Here is a 21,844-nt window from a genome sequence, read left to right as displayed (position 1 = left end):
TATGGATACTCTACCTTTAGATGTTCTTCACTTTCCCAAGACTCGAAAGCTGTTTTTAGTAAACTGGGGATACTCCTTCACCACTTTAGTCTCTTCCAAGATTGCACCTTTCACATGATTAACACTTAAGGACTCCAAAGCTGATGGAATTGCCTTAAATTTAATCATTTCACATAATCTCGTTCTGAAAAGCACAACTCTATTCACGCATTGGATCACCGCATGATGTGCCGTAAGTCAGTCCATTCCCAATATCACATCAATGCTGGAGGAATTTAGGACCAAAAGGTTTGCTCCGAAGTCTACCTCCTTAAATCAAGCTTGACCATGGGACAATGCAATGTTGCTTTCATTTTGCCTCCTGGTGACTTAACTAGCACGACCTTCTTCATGATGGGTCAGGTCACTACAGGACTACCTCTAGCAAGTGTTAGTGACGTACAATATGTAGGAAGCCCTTGATGAGACTGATGAATGGAGTCATGATGGGATATGCAAGATCAATGAAGAGGAGAATATTTTACGCCATCCCGACACAAGAGATGCTACTCTGGATGCCCTGCAGCCACACCGAGTTTAAGAAATAGGAGTTTGTGTTCCCTTATGTAATTAAAACGCTAGTAGCGAAAGTTGAGTCTATGTGCCTTGTGAACCTTTAGTGTTTGGTTGGTTGTCTTTATGATAATGCTTGATTTGGATAATTGTAATGAGTGTAATGATCTTGTGGGGTTTGTTCACAATTTCATTTAGATACAGTCATAAGGGATAAGGATTAATGAATAGATAGTCGGGTTTTGGTTTTCTCCTATTTTCTCTATCCTGTCTTTTCAGAGCAGCCTGGCCTCTTCGGTTTATATCTCTATTCTTGGATGACCAAAAATCATGAGAAAATTCTAGACAATGGTAGACATCAATAACTTTCTCTGACCGAAACAACCACCCTAATATTTATTTTGGTTTGGGAGTAATAAAATTCACAAGACGATGTATCTGTGCTGTCAGAAACCTGGGACAGTTTCGGTTATGCACTGTTTTCAACAAACTTAACTGTAGAATCTTGTAACACCCTAAAATTTGAATTTATGAAAATAGAGCTAAAATGATTTAATTTGGAATTTTTGTGCTCATAAAATATAGGAAAATAAAAAAAATTATTAAATTAAAATTGACCATAAGGTTTAGCAACATGTTTGTGCATACATGCCCTTGCATTTGATGTATTTGATTGAGTGGTTTTGATTGAGAATTTAAAATGATTTAACTTGCTTTTGCAAATGAAATTAAAATTGACTTTGAAGTTAAAGAAAAGACAGAAAAGAGAATTAGAAATAAAAGAATTTAAAAAGGTTGTAAAATTTATTTTTGAGAACTTACCAAAAATTTCTTATTTTTAATTAAGTTGAAAAGTGTATTTGAAATTTTATTCAAATTTTGGTTTGGTTCATATTGAAATAGGTTTTGAAATAAAAGAAAATGAATTTTACTCCTCTCTCGGGCTGCAACCCAACTTGTCAGCCGGCCTGTTCTCCCTCAGCCGCAGCCCAGTGCGCTCTTCCGCGCCGGCCTAGCTTCCGTGGGCCTAGCTCTGCTTCTCCGCTCGGCCCAGTCCCGTAGCTGCCGTGCAAGCGGACTCCACCGCCTTGTCTCGCTGACAACCTGGGTCCACCCGTCAGCTCCTCCTCCTACCTCGTGAGCAACACGGACTCCACCGCCGCCATTCGAGTGCCCATCGCTGCCCCGTCCTCTGCCGTGCCTTGCGCGCCACGCCTTTGCCCCTCATAAATAGCAGCCGCACCAGCGCCGCTTTCCCCAAACCCTAGTGCAGCATCGCTCGAGCACAAGCATCACCATCCTACTTACGACAGATCTCGCCGAGGAGCCAGTCACCCGCCGCCGCAGCTGTGACCATCGTCGGAAGCCTCTCCATTGACCCAAGCAAGTTCCCGAGCATCACTTGGTGGTAGTAGATCTCCCTGTTCCATTTTATTGTTTCCCCTTGCTTTCTGGGCTGCTCACCCCATCGTCGAACTAAGCAGGAAGTCGCCGTCCGCCTCGCCAAGCCCCACGCAGTTGCCATGATCTCACCACCGATCTTAAGTCCCTTGGTGATTTCTCCATAGTCCCCTCTACCTCTCCGTTCTTTTTCCATTAAAAACCAAAGTCTGGAACCCCGGTTCAATGAACTCTGGCGAGCAAGTAGCCCGGCCGTGCATGCGTCGCCGTGATTCAATTTGCTTGTTAGCTTGTTGACGTTATCGTGACATCACTCGCATTTATGGCCGTTTTTCTTTGGAAAAATAAATCTAGAAATACAACTCCAAATACACCCTTGTGGACATGGTCCATGGTGGACTGCTCTCACAGCACCTCCACCAGTTCACGGCCCGCAGACTCAGTCCACAGTATAGTGCACGCGTACTTTGTGTTCTAACCCCTGTACTTTTCCATAATCGATCTACTATTTTGTGAGTCTTGTATATCTTTCAAGCTAGCCTCTGTCATCTGCGGTTATTTTTGTTTTAGCCCAGTCAGCAACCAAGTCAGGTTATTTAATTGTTTTAATTCAAGAATAAGTTCAGTTTATTTACGGAAATGCCATTGCACATTATTTCATGCGTAACTTCTCCGTTTTAACTCCGATTTGATCCGTTCAAATTGCGTTAGATTCGTAATTTCATAATCTACATGTTCATACTACTGTTAGATATGTTTTCAACTTTTAAAATTCATGATTAGATTTAATCTATTATTCGATTAAAGAAAATCTTGTTTAAATCATATCTTCTGCATTTTAGATCTGTTTTGACCCATTCAAGTTGCGTTAGATTCATAGCGATGAGATCTACGCGTTAGTAACCGTGTTTACCATATCACTATTTCTAAAATTTCATGGTTTAAATCATATCTTGAATAACAATTATGCAACTAGGTTTTATAAATAAAATATGATTTGTTTTACTTTAGTATTATATTTTAAATCTAAATTTGACTTCATTGATATTATCTATAAAATATCCTATATATGTTTTGATATAATTAAAACACATGAAGTTAATAGTTTTATGAATAGATCTTTCGGTAGATGTATCTTTTTCACCGTAGCTCCGATTAGAGTGCTTTTCGCGTCTATGTGTTCGTAGCGAGACGTAGATTCGTTTTACAAATTTTTCATCTTGATTTTATGTTTGGTGTACTATTCTAATTTAGATCTATTGTTTGCTTCGTGTATGATTGCATGGATGCTTGTGTGGTGCTTTATAATCTTGTCCAGTCGGTGAGTTATACGTGGTGATCAAGAAGAAGAAGAAGAAGAACGTTGAAGATTAAAGCTTACCGAAGGATCGGTGTTTGAGGCAAGTATAGCATGGGATTTTCCTTGTTGTCCAATTCACCTTAAATCATTTAATTCATACTGCATGTGTCTACCTTGACTGCTACTAAGGATTTCCTAGTGCTTTGTTACCTTGTACCTTGATACCTTTGGGTTATTGCATTGGGTAGTATGATGCTAGTGCTCAACTACAACCATGATCTTATAACTTGACTAATGTAATATGCAATAAACATTAAAAGATATTTTTTTAGCAACATGGAACAAGGGGCTAGAGCATTGGGTTGTTTTATGGTGCTCTGGATTCCTCTCCCTAAGGATGATCATCAGAGACTTACAGTACAACTGTGAGGGCTATATGGCTCTGGCTTTAGCTCAGTATGAGGACCTTTTCTAGCTTGTTAGAGGTTACCTTTATGGCGCAAGAGGGATGTGTTTTGGGTTGGATATAGTGAGGCCTCTATCCGTCAGTGTATAGGCTACGCGTTATTGTGCCAGATGGAAGGAGAGCTCTACATTCGCAGGCCACAGAAAACCTAGCGGCCCTAACTTATGAGATGAACCTTTGAAAGGCTTCATAGTGAACCCTGCCGACCTTCCTTGGAAGTGGGTTAAGAGATTAGCTACCTCGGGCAAAAGGATAAATCACGACTCATAGTGAAAGTGTACAACCTCTGCAGAGTGTAAAACTGGTATATCAGCCATGCTCACGGTCACGAGCGGCCTTGGAACCCTTACGGAATAGATGATGAACACTAATGATATGAATGATGAAGATGCTCACTAATGGTTAATTGTTTATGCTATTCATTATTCATGTTTACCTGATCATGTGTTTATGGGCTTGTGATAAACTTGTTGCCACCTAATTGCTAAAAGATGACTCATTAAAAGCTAATCGCAATTAAACCAGTGTCAATGTTTTGAGACTCATGAACCCCATGTTATATTTGTTGAGTACGACATGTACTTATGCTTGCTTTATTTTACACATATTTGGAAAAATCCCGGATGGGTATCAGATTGCTAGAGTTTGGAGGAATTAGGCTTATGATCAACTAGTCAGTTGTCCCTGTGGATTGGAGTCTTTGCCTGAAGATCGGAGTTGTCTTTCCGATGTTTGCTATCTAAGGTTATATTCTATATACTAAGTACGTTATCTATTGAGTATTGCTTATTGATATTACCCTTATTTGTAGCTATATGTGAGATTTGACTTCCTGGGCTCACATATGGTGTATATCTGGTTTTGTTCTTAAAACCGGGTGCTACAAGAATAGTGTTCTATAAAAAAGTTTTAAGGAATTTTATAAGCTTTCCAACGGTGTAAACTACAGCTTCAGTGGGTTAACAGAATGAGGGTTACAGCTGTTCTACTGCACAACTGTTTTTCACCCCGCGAGGAAATTTCAAGTTACTTGTTTATAACCTTGCATGTGAGTTTCATTGGGATGTTAGAACTTCTTTATGCTAGTTAACTCATCTAGAAGAAGGTGCAAGGTCTCCTAGTTGACCTTTTCTTAAGGGGGTAGTCAAGTTGAAGGATTTGTAAGATGAAGTTTCTTACATTCTAGCGCTTCATTTGGAAGTATCAGTTATCTCTAGGGTTTGGTCTTCTCTTGTCTCTATTGCCATCAATCCTATCTTGTCATCTCTTGAAGCTACAATTAAGGATGTTATGAACGACTGAGTCCTAATTCATACATGTTGAAAATAGATGGTTGCTATTAGGAGAAGTGCTTTGCATGGTGACCAAAGGCATGTTGCCAGTTCTAATCCACCGCCAGCAAATCCTCCAACTATAGAGCAAGCTTTGATGATGCAGATTCAACTATTACAGACTTTCGTTCAAAATGCACTGAACAATCCGCATCAAGCACCATCTAGTGATAAGCGAGGTGAATTTATGAATGAACACCCACCGACATTCTCTCATACAAGCGACCCACTAGAAGCTGATGACTGGCTTAGAGCTGTGGAGTGACAACTTAACATAGCCTAGTGTAATGATCATGAGAAGGTGCATTATGCTTCTGGTCAACTACAAGGAACTGCCCAGGGCTGGTGGGAGTCATTTGAGTATGGGCTTCCCAACAATGCTCCTGCTATCACCTGACAGGAATTCAAGGAGAATTTCAAGTCGTACCACATTCCTGCAGGATTGATAGAGTTCAAGCAGGAGGAATTCAGGGCCCCGAAGCAAGGGTCAATGTCAGTACGCGAGTATCGTGACATGTTCACTCAGTTGTCACGCTATGCTCCAGAAGATGTGGATAATGATGCTAAGAAACAGAAACGCTTTCTGAAGGGATTGAATGATGGGCTTCAACTACAACTTTTGACCGTTGTGTATGCCGACTTCCAAACATTGGTGGATAGGGCAATTGTGATTGAGAATAAGCGTCGGGAGATTGAAGAAAAGAAAAGAAGGATGCGAATCCAATCTACAGTTAGAAACACACATCCCCGTTATACTCCCTAGCAAGAGTTCCAGTAGTGGTACCCGGAATCAACTAGTCAGTGGAATCTTGATCCTCCTTACACTACCGGAAACTGGCGATTTGCCGAGTGCCGAGGCTTTGCCGAGTGTATTTTATCGGGCACTCGGCAAAGACCGTGTTTGCCGAGTGCCAAATAAAATACACTCGGCAAACAAAAACACACGGCAAAATACGTCTTTGCCGAGTGTTTTTTTCTGGCACTCGGCAAAGATGTATTTTGCCGAGTGCCTTTGTTTTGGCACTCGGCAAAGAAGCTTTTTGCCGTGTGCATTTTTTTTGCCCTCGGCAAATGATTTTTTCGAAGCAATTTTTGAGGCCCTAAATGAATTCAAATGAAAAACTTTTCAACTACAAAGTTGTATAACTTCTCAAGATCTACAAAGTTTATTTTGGTCATTTCTTCATTTGACAAAGCGACAATAACGTTGTTCATAAAATCTACATCTCGCATATTAGTTTCATGAAAGTAGAAGATACATATATAAGATTTGTGAACAATGTTACTACCACTATGTCGGATGAACAAATGACCAAAATAAACTTTGTAGATCTTGATAAGTTATGAAATTTTGTAGTTGGCAACATTTTGATTTGAAATCATCTTGTCATGCAAAAATGACGTTTGAATTTGAAAATTTTAAAATTTGAATTTTTCAAACGACCTCGGATGAAAAAACTTCCTAAATGAAAATTGTAGATCTCCAAAAGTTATGAAACTATGTAGTTGACAACTTTTTGATTTGAAATCATCTTATCATGCAAAACTATGTTTGAATCTCTCAAATTTAAAATTCAAATTTTTCAAACGACCTCGGATGGAAAAACTTACTAAATGAAAATTGTAGATCTCAAAAAGTTATGAAACTTTGTAGTTGACCACTTTTTTATTTGAATTCATTTAGGGCCTCAAACAAGCAATTTACTCTCAGTTTGCCGAGTGCTTTTTTTCTAGCACTCGGCAAAGCCGTAGTTTGCCGAGTGCCTATGTTTTGGCACTCGGCAAAGAGGTATTTTGCCGTGTGTATTTTTTTGGCCCTCGGCAAATCAGTTTTTCGAATCAATTTTTGAGGCCCTAAATGAATTCAAATGAAAAACTTTTCAACTACAAAGTTGTATAACTTCTCAAGATCTACAAAGTTTATTTTGGTCATTTATTTATTTGACAAAGCGACAATAACGTTGTTCATAAAATATACATCTCTCATATTAATTTCATGAAAATAGAAGAGATATATATGATTTGTGAACAATGTTACTACCACTATGTCGGATGAACAAATGACCAAAATAAACTTTGTAGATCTTGAGAAGTTATGAAATTTTGTAGTTGGCAACATTTTGATTTGAAATCATTTTTCATGCAAAAACGACGTTTGAATTTGAAAATTTTAAAATTTGAATTTTTCAAACGACCTCGGATGAAAAAACTTCCTAAATGAAAATTGTAGATCTCCAAAAGTTATGAAACTATGTAGTTGACAACTTTTTGATTTGAAATCATCTTATCATGCAAAACTACGTTTGAATCTCTAAAATTTAAAATTCAAATTTTTCAAACGACCTCGGATGGAAAAACTTACTAAATGAAAATTGTAGATCTCAAAAAGTTATGAAACTTTGTAGTTGACCACTTTTTGATTTGAATTCATTTAGGGCCTCAAATAAGCAATTTACACTCGGTTTAGTATAATATATTGGGAACTAAAACGGAATCTAGACACAAGTGACAGTGTGGTGTAGTGGTAGAGGAGGTTTGTGCGCAGCGAGAGGTCTTGGGTTCGAATCCCGTCGGCCGCGTAGCCGTGAAATTTACGCGAAAAAAGCCGGAGATGGATGGACGCTGACCGGTGGGGGCCTCTACCAATTAAAAAAAATTTACATTTTTTTTGGGTAAAAATTCCCATTTTTTTCGGGTTTTTTTTCGGATTTTTTTCGGTTCCAACTTTGCCGAGTGTCGGCACTCGGCAAAGGCTTTGCCGAGTGCCCGATAAAAAACACTCGGCAAAGACGTCTTTGCCGAGTGTTTTTTTGCCGAGTGCTCTTTGCCGAGTGCAGCACTCGGCAAAGCCTTTGCCGAGTGCAAAATGGGCTTTGCCGAGTGCCCCTGGCACTCGGCAAATTCACTGAGTCCCGTAGTGTTAGGAACTACATTAGTACCAACAAGAGCACCAGTATGTGGATCAGACTTCACTCCAAGGACAGCCGCCAAATGACACGCTTATGAGGGATAGTGTATTCCACACTCCCTCAATAGGAAAAGAATGTTACCACTGTGGTGAACTTGGTCACTACGCGGGCAAGTGCCCGCAAAAACGAAAACAACAACCCCGCCATAGAAACAAGGGGCAGCAGAACTATGTACTAGGCAAGGTCAACCATGTGACTACGGAATCTGCACAAGATGCCCCAGATGTTGTGATTGGCACGTTCTTAGTCAACTCCAGCCCTGCATCAGTTTTGTTCGATTTGGGAGCTTCGCATTCCTTTATTTCCGCTGATTTCGTGAAGAAGACCATGCCTGCTGGGTGAGGTACGCGCCTCCGCGGACTGCCTTACTTGGACCACTACTTCGCTGGCCTCATGGCCAGCACGCCACGATTTGCATGAGCCACGTCGCTGACTCGTCATCATCACACGGCAACCCTCGCCGCCCAGCATCGTCAACGACTACCCTCGTCATCATCTGCGGCGGCATCGTCCCTCATCAACTCGGACATGACCACGTTGCCCAAGCCGGCTTATGAGTCGTCGGACAACCTAGGTACAGCCCAAGTCCGACTGCCATTCGGGCCCTGCTGGAGTCGGACTACTACTCGGCTTCTGGCTCATGATCGATGGACAGGCAACGTCAACGTCAAAAGCCATGCTACGTCATCACATACGTATACGTGCTATCAAGCAAGCAAATAAGCTAATCACGGAATTGAGGCCTACATACACGTACAAGGCCAAGCCACCAAGGCATGCACATACAGGAATAAATTCCCTTGCTGCTGCTGCCATACGGCTTTCATCAACATGAGATCAACATCGACTACTCGGCAACAACGAGCACTAGCAGTCTCAGCTGGGCAAGATTGATTCGGACGATCACCTCAAGAAGCAGCCGATGATGCACAGGAGCAGGCACGGCTGTATCCACCCGGCGTTGTCCACCACTCGACTCCCCGGCGAGATGAACTAGTCCGTGTTCGATTCCTCCTCCAGCCCGCTCTACACCTTCTAATTTAAGAAGCCACTCCTGCTCGGAGCCAGATACTACAAGTTTTGGAGCCGAGTACCAAAAGCACCCATTCATGCTCTCAACAGGGCCACGTCAATTATGCATACAAGTGTGGACTCAGCCAACGACCAACCAGGGAGGCAAATGATCAACATACACTCTCGTGAAGCATGCATAGCCGAGTAACTTCCAATAAACGACTGCATTAAGCCGCAAGTCAGCCGCCCACGAGCCATCAAGTTGTCAGCATACACGACGGTCCTCACTGTCAGCTTACAATGTTTCTGGCCGTTCCTTCCTACTACAAGGTACACAGCCTAATGGTTGTTTATACCTTACCCGGGTAGTCATGCTACGCTTCCACGACATACACCAGCTACCCGCATTGGTATACATCTCCGACTTAAATGTCACCCCTTCCACGAGATACACCGACTACCCGCGCTGGTATACATCTCCGACTTAAATGTCACTCCTTTCACGAAATACACCGGCTACCCATGCTGGTATACATCTCTGACTTATAAAGTCACCTAACAGGGATACATTGACTATTCAGTTGGCTCACATCTCTACGACTAAGTATTTTGTCGCACCCACGACATCTAGCCATGTGTTAACACATGTCATCCCGGAATGGATTCCTCCGGAAGTGAGGCGACTGACTTGTCCTTCTAGCGCGTGAGCCACAAAGAAGACAGTCATCAAGCTCCCTTGAACACAAGTGCCTGAGCACTTTACGCCGGCCAAAAGTCGCACATGGTTTTTTATAATCGTCCCTACTACGTTGACTAAACCTACTCGGATAAAATCGTTTTACGTCCCTACGTGGCCTATCGAGATGACATACTCCCTCTGTCCCGCATTGACTGTTGCTGTGGCAGCCGGTACCTCTGTCCACGTTCACAGCTTGTGCCGTGTACCTAGACCATTCCTCTGTCCACATTCATTTAATCTCTGTCGGACCTTGTCAGAAGCTAAAACGACTCTGATAAAGGGACAGAGGGAGTAGTTCACATCCGACAAACTCAAGGCTAAGTTCTAACTGACTATCAGTCTTCATATTATAACCACGCCCTCTACTCGGGAGCACGTCATTTTTTAGTCAGACTTCCGAAGGCACTCGGCTCATCAAAGACTAACACAATCCATCAATGATTCAAACAGTCTTTCAAGCCACCGTCAAGATTCTGGATGCGTCCTTCCTTGGCAAGCACAGGGCTCCAGATTGAACAGGGATACGAGTTCATCGCGACTCTGCACGATTATGAACTCCGGCCTCTGCATGGCTAACACAAGCTGACTTGGCAGCCACGCGGGAATATTCTAATTCAAGTTTCAGCATTCAGATATCCTACGTGCTATCGAGTACGTGATGACAAGAAATGACGCCCTGCTCAAACAAGCAAGCTCGGGAGCCGTCCAAGTTGAGGAAACAAGCAAGGCCAAAGCATATGCGTATATGCATGATACGGCAATATTCCCTTGCTGCTGACGCACGACTTTCATCAGCATTGAGATCCACAATGACTACGACAACTCGGACCCTCGTCTAGATCCTTCGGTGGACTTCCGACTCCGCCTCGAGCACGTCCGGCTATTGAGTCCGAGCGCCCATCCGACTACAACTCGGTGTCCTCGGGCGACTACGCCTCCGTGCTACCAGCCACTATCTCCACCCGGGCGACCACGTCTTCCTACGGGCCGGCTCCTACGCCATCGACTGGCTAGCTCTGCTACTGCCAAGGAGCATCGCCGCCTCAACGGCTCGCTGGAAACTTGCCACTGGCTGAGGACGCATCTCCATACCGGCCATATCCCTGCCGGCTAGTTAGATTTCGCTGCAGCCCAAAGCACGACGGCACCAAGATTACCAAGAAGCAACAAGGAGCTCGTATACAGGCTAATTATATGGATACTCATGATACTTCAGCTTGCATACATATACAGAGTACACATCCAGCCCTCAAGCAAAGCTGGTCGTGCCGTCAATCAGCGACATGAAGGCCCGCGTACGGCAACATGCAAAAGCTCATTTTCAGATCCACGCAAGCTACTTGCACCAGTTGCACGTATTCATCACTTCGACGACGACAAGCTAGCAAGCTTCTGGGAGATTTAAATCATACACACGTACACACTCTTACTACAGGCGTCCACGCACACACTCATCCATCTACTCGGATGCCACACCGTTAAGATCGGGGGCTCTCCTATTGCCTCGGTTTAGTCGGTTCCACTCCAACTACGCTCAGGGGCTCGAATTTAAGAATGAAAGACTAAATTTACAAGCATTCAACCACTCGGCAACGAGATCATTGTCTTCGGGGGTTACACGGCTGCACCCTTGAGGACATCTACAAGATCCTATAATTGACTTAGAGTAGTCGGATTGTAGGCTCGGGGCTGCAGGATACATATCCTCAGAGGATGCTTTCAAATTTCTTCGAAAAAGAATTACAGATAAGACCCTCCAAGTCTTTGTTCAAAACAGCAAGAGGCTCGGGGGCTACACTCAGTGAGTGCACTTTTTTGGAAAGTGCACACTACTCGAAGGTCTCAAGGAGCGCTATATGGTTTCTCTCAAGAAAGCACTCGGACGACGTTTGTTTCTACTCGGCATGACCTGGAGGAACAAGAAGGCTTCCAAGTTCAATCATATAGTGCTCGGGGGCTTGTCGGTGCAGGGCCCTTGGGGTACCTCGCAAGGAAGGGAGAAGATCTAGTCTGACTAGGATTCCCCACATATAATCCTAGTAACATTGCTATGTTGTAATCCTACTAGGACTCTTACATCGTAACCGACTAGGAGACTTGCATCTTGGGATATATAAAGGAGGGCAGGGCTCCCTAGATCGATAGGGCATGACACACAATTATACAAAGCAATCCAACGCAAAGGCTCACGCTAGCTGGACGTAGGGCTACTACTCGATTACGAGGGCCCAAACCGGTATAAATCGCCGTCTCTTTGCGTTACCGTCGAGTTCCTGAGTTCGTCGAAGCCCATCAAACACCATCCCGGGTACCCCCGTGATGGGTTACCGGTCATCAAACACTGACAAGTAGTTGGTAACATGGTCCGCCTCCAAAATCATTATCTAGAAAATGAAAATTGACCATAAAAAGAGCAAAAAAAAATCAATCCCAGGAGAAGTTCTTTAGTGAAGCTCTGTGGACTATGCGTTGCAAGTCATAAGTCACTTGATTTTTGGGGTATGTAGTTTCTAGCTCGTTGAAAAGCCTAGTTTGGTGTTGATAATTGAGTGACAATTAGTGGACTAATGTTTCCATTTGAGATATTTGAGCTAGGGTCCATAAAATGAAGTTGAGCAAGGCGAGAAGCATGGTGGAGATGATGATGACCATGGTGCAAGCTCTTAACAATGGGACAATGAATTGGAGGCAAGCACAAAGGCAAAGGTATAACTTATAGGGGTTTGTTTTACTAGCCAAGATGCAATAAAGTGCACGGCCGGGTTTAAGATAGATAGTCGTACTATTAAGAGGGAGAGATCTTAAGTAATTCTGGTTATCTAGTGCCACTAGTGAGGATTAAAATTACATGTGTATTAGAACTAGTGATGTCGTGAGAAAGCAAGAGAATTTTTTTTTGAAAAATAGTTTGAAAATACTAAGTGCTAAAAGGTGTTGTTGTCCATTGGGACACATTTGGAGTTGGCACATTTGAAAAACAGGTTAAGAAGCGCTTAATGCATGATTTCTGCACTCACTAAATTTCTCTGGTATCCCTGTGGGAAAAGTACCAGAGCTTAGGCTCCACAGAGTAAGCCAGCGACTTTGTTAAGGGCAGGGAACCTCCTATTCTTCCAGTGACCATGAAGAAAGGTCACCATAGGATACCCCTGATATTCTGGTGGCAATTGGTTCTAGGAGCAGTTGTGCGGGAGTGTTTCAAATGGGTTGTCACTTTTGTCCCGTGGGAGGCACCAGAGTTTTTTTGTGGCTCCCACGACCTTTTGTAGAGAGCTCTTAAAGCCACTGGATTTTTCCAGTGGTGTCTTTGGATGACTACCAAAGCAAAGGCTCCCATGGTGTTCTTCTCTGCAAGAGTGGCTAGCTGGAGGGGAAGACTTCTTATTATGGAGGAAAGTTGACCCTTCTTAAATCCTACCTAGCTAGTATTCCAATCTACATCGTGTCTGTTATTAATTTTTCCAAATATGTGGTGGAAACGATAAACTCCCATATGGCACATTTAATGACCCAAAAAAGGACTTCGAGGGACTAGGGGATCCGTGATTTATAGGTTGTCTCATTATGTGCCTGCTAGCTTCTTGGATATCAATATATGTCACATCCTAAAATTTCGATTTTGGGATGTGACTAGAAAACACTAAATAAAATAAACAATTTAATAGCTTTTCTAATTTTTTCAAGCTTTAGGTATTTTGTTGTCTATCTAGTGGGCGAAAGAAAAATAATTTTATAAATCTTTAACAAAATAATATAACCTGTTTGTTGCATTTCATGCCCTTGCTTAAATTTTCTTGAGTGAAAAATGAATTTCGAAAATTCGATAAAGCCTCGAATAGCTTTTGCTCTGTTTATTTTAAAAAATAATAAATTTCAAATTATGTTTTAAGATCTTAAAAAAATAGTTTGAGTTTCAGAAGTCTTTGAAAAAGTAGTTTAAATATAATTTCTAAAACTATAGTCAAACTGTTTAAGCCTTGTTTGACTAAAATCCTTTTGATCTCATGCCAAATCTTTAATCATTCATTGTCCATTTCATATTCTCTTCACGTGATCATCACTTCATAGTCCTAAAAAGCCATCGTCAATTCCAAACTCAGTTTCTCCTTTTCTCTTTTCTCTATACTTCGTTGCACGTGGACGACCACGTACTACAAGATAGAAAGTGTCACACAAATATGCTAGCGTGCAAACTGAAACAATATCCCTCTCGCGATGATGCATGAACCAACGTCCAAGACTCCAATTAATTAGTGCAGCAGGTGGCAAGCCAAACTCTTCACATTTCATCACTAGTTTTATCTCTCTCTTGATCTCTCTCTCCTCTGCATGGGTCTCCGTCCAAATATCAGCTACCATTTCATCTGCTACCGTCCAGCTTGTGACTTCTGAAATTTTCACTAGCACACAATAAAAGTACACGAATGTCCACTCCACCGGAACTAAATTTCCACTCGATCAATCCTAATCAGTTTCTGTTGATCCGACCATATGATGTGTGCTTGTTCCATCTCCTCCTTCTCTATCCATAAATACCCAGAATCAGATCATGAGCTCCCTGGTGTTCCTACTTCATCCAAACCAACCCGCCCAAGCCATAATGTCACGCATGCGTGCCCAGGCCAGGTTCTTCCTGAGCGCCAAGTCCTGCTCATGCATGCATTCAGAGCTCATATTGGTGCACCATAAAACCTGCATAATTGAATCAACCATTTAACCCTCCTTCAAGTCTGGTGATGCATAGTGCTCCACTGAGATCAACTAGTAACTGCTGTCCGAGCCCTCATCTCTGTGTCCGCAACTATAAAGGTGCCGTTCGGCTGGTCACAAAAGCCGGTTTATTCGGCTTCTTTTTTCGGTCGGAACAGTGTTTTTCTCTCAAAACAATTCAACTGGAACAATATTTTTTCAACCAAATTCAGCCCAGCAAACGGGGCCAAAATAGACCCTCGATCACTAGATAATCCCATCACCGCCGATTTGTAATACGAACCAGCGGTGGTAGAGGCGTCTGGGATCACTAGATTGTAGCAGTCTATCTGTGCTGTTGTTGGACGCCGAAAAACTTTGGTGGTTGGTCTGGACATAGCATCGGAGAAAAGGGTTGAGAGGAGAACTGTGCGGGATTTTTAACTGCTGACCGTTTTCTCTAGTGGGGGTCACTAGACTTTTCCAGTGGTGCCTAAGAGCTCTCAGGGTTAGATATAGCAAGGTTCTAGACCTCACCGGATTTATTCAGTGATAGTTACCGGAGAGGCACCAAAAAAAGAAGCTTTCGACTGTTGGAAATTCAACGGTCACCTGGATTGAGAGAGGCCTCGGGAGGAAATTCCAATGTGCGTGCCAACGTACGTTCCACTGTAAAAAGACAAATGTGTTTAACATCTATGCATGAAACTTTACACGCTCAATACAGGTGATAGCTACGTGTTTTATTAGAAGGCCTTTTCAATTATGTAACATAGTTTTATTATGTAACGTGTTAGCGTGTAACATGTTTTAGATCACCAAAGTTCACGGCTTAATTAATATGTTAGCTATATATTAACATTTTTCATGTATAATAAATTATTTTAAATCAGTATATATTATGATTGGTGTACAACTTTAACCAAGTAATACGATGCGAAAGGGCATGTAGCTTGGTGGTTATAAGAGCCTCCGTAGCACCTCAGGTCTGTGGGAGCGAGTATTTTTCCCGTCGATAGACTGGCGTCTGTAGTAACTTCGTCAACCTTAAAGATTTGCCGGTCAGTCTTTGAAGATGTTTATAGAGGTAGGGTTTGCGTATATGTGTTCCTTGGGGTGAGTGAGTGCATGTGGCTGTCTAAGTTGTGCTGTGTAATCACAAAAAAATAGTAATACGGTAGGTACAAATTTAGATAGCAATATTTACCATATTCTAGTTTGAATTTGAATTCAAATACAAATAGTAATATCTGTGTATCTGAATTAGAAATAAAGGAAGAGACTCGTTTCTGTGTCCCCGTGATGAGGAGATTTGAAATATTTCTTTTTTATTTCCCTAGATTAATTAATGATTTTTGAGTCAAAAAATTAGTGGGTCAGATTTGTTTGAAGTAATTTTTTCTCTTGCCATAGCATTTATGTTCATCAGCCACTTTGTCCTTGTCCAAAATTCATTTTCGGTTGCAAAAGTGTCGTCGTACTTTCAACCAGATGACTCAAGAATCACATGAAGTGTTCATCAAGGGCAGTCCCAATACTATAAAACTATATGTAGTTTCTATATCTATTAATTTTCATAGACATTATATATAGAAACCATGTTACCAAAGGATAGTTTCTACAGAACATTTTTTTATCCAATCACGTGCATTCTCTCTCCATTCTCTACCAATCACATCCATTAATGTCTTTGTTCTCGTATAGACATGGTTTCTAACTTAGACCCGGTTTCTATGATTTTTGCTCTCTCTCTTCAATAACTACCTTGCCACATCAGCAAAACACTTAGGTGGTAGTACAATTAATGTTCATAGAAACTACAATGGTTTCTGTATTGTGAGTGCCCTGAGAAGTACAATGCAGTTGCCTTGTTATAAACCGTTGGCCGTTGCCATACCAGCATGCATTCTTTTCACATGAAAGCACACAGTTACAATTGACCGAAATCGAGCATCTTTCTGTGCGCCTCGTTGTGTATATATATATAGTAAATATAAACGACGTCGAGTCACTGCGTAAATATAGAGCTACTACAAGCTCAGCTGCTTTAGGTCAGGCAAAAGACATGGCCAGAAGCAGTGCCCATTCGGCCACCGTCCTGCATGACATCCACCAGAGACAGCGAGCCGATGGCCCCGCGGCCATGCTGGGCATCGGCACGGCAAACCCGACGAGCTGCGTGCTACAAGAACAGTTCGCCGACTGGTACTTTCAAGTCACGAAGAGCGACCACCTCGCCGAGCTCAAGGCCAAGATGAAGAAGATTTGTAAGAACTTGCTTGGTTCAGTTTAGTTAATGGAAACACATCTAAGTGAAAGAACGACGAGAGAATTGTTTCACGTAATCAAAACAATATTCTCGCTTCGCACACAGGTGACAGATCAGGCATCAAGAAGCGCTATTTCTACCACACCGAGGAGATCATCGGCGGCCATCCAGAGTTGATCAACCGCGCTCTGCCGTCGCTGACAGCGAGGTTAAGCATCATCACCGACGCTGCGCCCAAGCTTGCAGCGGAGGCAGCATCAAGGGCGATCACGGACTGGGGCCGCCCAGCGGCCGACATCACGCACCTCGTTGTCGCCACCAACTCCGGCGACAACGAGCCCAGCGTCGACTTGCGCTTTGCGGGGCTGCTCGACCTCCGCCCAACCGTGCGGCGCACCCTGCTGTACCTCCAAGGCTGCTCTGCTTGTCTTGCCGCGCTCCGCGTCGGTAAGGACATCGCCGAGAACAACCGCGGCGCCCGCGTGCTCGTGGCCTGTGCTTAGGCCAAGATCCGCCCCCCCCCCCCCCCCCCCCCCCCCGGACGACGCCGACCTCGATGTCATCGTCACCATGACCCTGCTCGCCGGCGAACCCCATCGAGCGCCCCATCTTCCACATGGTATATGCCTCGCAGACGACAGGGCACTGAACAAATAGTGGTAATTAACCTACGAGAGACCGGCCTCCTCAACAGTCACTTGTCCGTCGAGGTGCCCACGCTTGTCCAAAGCAGCATATGTTGTCAGTTCCGATAGACCTGAGATCTATGGGAGCGTAGGCTCATAACAAGCCAGTCCGGCTGCAAGTCAGCTCCAAGATCGAGAACTCAGTGGTCACCACCGGTTTCAACAATTGGTATCAGAGCCTATGGTTAGAAAAGTTAAACCCGATAAAAAAATCTCGAGCGTCACATATTGCGGAGCACCCCGATGTGCGACTAAGGGCGCACCCCGAGCGTCACATATAGCTAGGAAAAGGGACGGAGAGCTTGGTAGCAGCAGCGGTGGAGGAAGGCAGCGAGAAGAAGTGAGGCAGACAGAGTGAGGCAGATTTAGAGGGAGACGGAGGCTGATATATATTTAATTTGGTCAAACCTTGCTACAGACGCGTGTTAATAACGCACGTCTGTAGTACTTTGCCTACGTACTTAGCCATTGGCACGTGCTAACGGGCAGAGAGAGTGGCCTACGTACTTGGCGCATACGAAACACAGCTAGTAGTGGCTGTTGTCGCGCGCCTTTCATGTGGGTGGCGCCGGCCGTTGTCGCACGCGGTGCAGGCTTGCAGCTTTGAGGCGCGTGGGTGGTGACCAGAGTTGCACGGCGCTCCCACGGGCGCACAGGCAGGAGGCGGTTGGAGGGGTGCGCTGCTATGGTGAGCGGCAAGCCAAGGGGCATGCTGCTGCAGCGGGTGATGGTGGGCGGCCGTAGGGCCATGCCGCCTTATCAAACTATAGGTAAGCTCGAGCCGTCGGTGCTCTTCTCTTTCCCTCTTCTCTATCGGAGCACCGCCACGCTGCTCGACGGCTAATTCCTCGCCGTTGTTCCATCTTCTCCCAATTTCCCATGCTCCTAGCTCCGCCTAGTTCTTGCGGTCCTCCTCGAACCGCTGTAGCCACCTCTCGCCGCCGCAATCGCCTTCGGTGTCGATTGCCACTGTGGCCGTGCCACCATGGCCGCCATGGGCAGCTCATTTCGATGTTCCTTTAGTGATCTTGTTTATTGTTTTAGCTCTCCTACAACTCCATGATGCTCATCGGCTCTATTCTTTTACGTCTAACGCGCAGGTCACGCCGAAACGGTGACCTCGCCACCAATTCATGCCGGCACACGCACTATCACCACCGGCCATCGAACTCCGCCTCGTCCTCAGTTTAACCAAGCAGCGCATTGACATCGCGGTAAGCTACTGATGCTGCTTGAGCCCTTCGACTAGCCTCTACCATGTTTTATCGGCCAGAGCACGCCGTGTCATCGTTCTATGTCCGCCACACTACTATGGCTGTGGTTGAGCTCGAGTCTCACTATAACTCATTCCTCTCTGTAGTGTACTCGATCAAGTGTGCTCCGACCATGCTTCGCCATTCCTGAGCTGTAGGGGATCATTGGCGTGCTTAGTTGTCCTCCCTAGTCCCTAGCGTGCTTTGCTCTTTGGCCTCCTGTTCTAAGGCATGTGCTTCTATGTGAATAGTGGTGAGCTCAGCAAGACTTTTATGAGCTTGTGTGAAGCTGTGATGAATTTGCTTGTGTGAAACTTGCAATGTGAACTAAGTTTACTGGGAAAATGTGTTTTTTATTACTAAAGCATTGATGAATTTGCTTATATTCTTCCATTTTCAATCTTTTTTGTAGACTATGGAGGATCGAGGCCACTGGATGTATCTTTACAACCATACTTGTAATGAGTACTTGGAAGGATTGAAATATTTCCTAGCTGATGCAGAGGCAGACATGAGGAATGGACATAAGTCATGTATGTTGTGCCCATGTGTTGACTATAAGAATGAGAAGCAGTGCTCGAATTAGTTGTCAGTCCATGTCCACCTAATTCTTCGAGGATTCATGGATGACTACTGATGTTGGAACAAACATGGAGAAGAAGGTATCAATGAGCGAGATGGTGAGGAAGGACTTCATGAAACTTTTGCCGATGCCAATGTGGAAGCACCCTTTGGCAATGAGGAACTATGTGATGATGATGTTGCCAGCCCTATCCCTATGGTTGAGAATCTGGAGGAGATGGTGTGTAATGCCTTTGGCTTTGATGAGTACACTGGTTCGGAGTTCATGAAGCTGAAGCAGATGTTGGAAGATATGAAGACAACACTCTATCCGAGTTACAATGAGAGGTATACGAAGTTGTCCGCTTCACTAAAGCTTCTCGAACTGAAGGCGGCACATCACTGGACTGACAAGGGCTTTAGAGAATTGCTAGAAGTGCTCGTACATATGTTTCTAGAGGGGAATCAAATACCTAGGACTACACATGAGGACAAGAAGATTGTTTGTCCGATGGGATTGAAGTTCGAGAAAATTCATGCTTGCAAGAATGACTGCATCCTATTGCGTGGTGACAATCCAACCCTCACTGAATGCCCCAAGTGTGGGACCTCTCGTTACAAGTGAAGAAATGACAAGGGTGATGATGATGAGGAGACACGTTGTAGAGTTCCTTGGAAGGTTGCTTGGTACTTCCTATAATTCCTCGCTTGAAACGTTTGTTTGCAACATCCAAGGATGCATGACTGTTGAGCTGGCACTCGGATGGGCGGACATTTGATGATTACATACGACACCCAATAGATGATATTCAATGGCGGGTCATTGATTTTAGGAATCAAACTTTTGCTGATGAGCCAAGGAATCTTCGGTTTGCACTCAGCACGGATGGCATGAACCCATTTGGTAACAAGATGTAACACCCTTGGTGTTACACCCTAAACAAACTACTAAACCCTGTCATGAGCATCATGTTTATGTGATAATGCATGTGATAGAGTGTGTAGATCAATTTCATGTAACCTAAAATGACTAATAAAAATGTTAAATGAAAGTTGATTCAATAGCTCATGTATATCAAGTAGGGCTGAAAACCAATTTTTATTAAGCAAAAGCATTATAGAACATGTGTGTGACACTTAAATAAAGTTTGGAGTATGGACTTTGTAGATCACAATGAAATCCTTGCTATTGAAAAATAACAGTGCTAGCCAACATTTCTAATATCCTAGAAATGCAACTTGCAATCAAGTTCAAGTCAAAGACAGAATATTTTCAAGCTTATAAACATCAAGGCAATGCAATGTTTGGCGATTTATTTTGTGAAATTGAGTTAGGAGGTGGTGTCATGTTTTAGCTCAGGTTGGTAGCCTCCTATGCCATCTTCAGCATGGTGAAGATGGTTTAGGTCCAGAAGCAACTGTTTAGTTGTTATAGGTGCTTTAAAATGCGTGCATGATAGGTCCTTGGGCTAGCTCGCCGGGTGGATGCAGTCACCAAGCTCAGGCACTCGGCGTCACCGCGCTAGTCACGCATGCACACACTGCCGCGCGTGGCTGGCTGTGGCTGCCCCTGACCTAGCCATGGCCGTGGCTGCCTCTGGCTTGGCTGTGGCCTGGCTACCGTTGCCTCGCTGTGCGGAGCTACTGCTGATGCTGCCCCGCCCCATGCTGCGATGAAGCCACTGCCAGTGTCGTCATCTCATCATCGTGTCCGCGCACTGCTACCCTGCCTCGCGTTGCCGCTACCAAAGCCACTGCGATGTTGTGTTGCGTTGCTGCCGCTCGCTCTACCACCGCGAGCATGTGGGATGTCCCGCCGCACCACCGAGCCCACCTGTTGTGCCCCCACCTAGCGAGCGATCACCTCCATTCAATTCAATGCAGCCACGGTTTCAACATAACGTCCTCTCGCTGCCCGACCCCATCTAGCCTTGAACCGTGCAAGACCAAGCTCCAATTTGGAGTTTTTCCCGACGCCGTGCCATTAAGGCTGCACTCGGTCATGGTCGAGGGCAGCCCTCCTACCGCCGCTCCCGAACTAATACACCTGCACCACTAGCATCACCTTGAATCCCTCTCCACCCTGTGTGCCTTAGTCGAACCGCTACCACCTCCCCGTCATCGCTGACATGCCCGTGCTGCCATGGTGTGCCGTCGTACGGCTCGGCCGCACATGGCCAGCCCTTTTTCGTCACCCTCTTCTCCAACCGTCACCTCGGCTAGGTCCACGGTAGCCTCCTGATGCTAGCGCGCTAACCAATTAGGTCTATAGCTGCCCCAGCTCACCAGAACAGTGGCAACACCATCGCGGATGCCCGCACGCTGCTGCAGCCTTCCCTCAGCAAGACATGTCACCCGCACCGCCGCTTAGCGTAGCCACTCGGGTCGAAGATGGTGACCGGCCTGTTAGGTGGGGATTTTTTTTTTTATTTTTAACACTTTTTGTAAACTAATTTTAAATCTAACACTGTTTTATTTTTCTTCCAAAACTAACACTTTTGGTCGCGCCTATTGCCATGGCGCGTTGAAACACCTGTGCCGCGCCATGTTTGGTGGCGCGGTTGGAGGATGACGTGGCATCGACCGGGGGAGCTGACTGGTGACATGGCAGGAT

The 21,844-nt window shown here is 44.4% G+C and overlaps 1 protein-coding gene across 1 annotated transcript; it reads left to right on the top strand.

The window, feature by feature from the left end:
- Nucleotides 1–16,526: 16,526 nt before the first annotated feature.
- On the top strand, nucleotides 16,527–17,233 carry LOC136480273 (bisdemethoxycurcumin synthase-like). Its single transcript, XM_066477863.1, has 2 exons — nucleotides 16,527–16,728; nucleotides 16,836–17,233. Exons 1-2 carry the CDS (start codon nucleotides 16,527–16,529, stop codon nucleotides 17,231–17,233), a joined length of 600 nt encoding a protein of 199 aa, XP_066333960.1.
- Nucleotides 17,234–21,844: the final 4,611 nt, after the last annotated feature.

This window comes from Miscanthus floridulus, chromosome 9, assembly GCF_019320115.1.
Source record: "Miscanthus floridulus cultivar M001 chromosome 9, ASM1932011v1, whole genome shotgun sequence".
Classification (NCBI taxonomy): domain Eukaryota; kingdom Viridiplantae; phylum Streptophyta; class Magnoliopsida; order Poales; family Poaceae; genus Miscanthus; species Miscanthus floridulus.
This window is presented reverse-complemented; position numbering and strand designations above follow the sequence as displayed.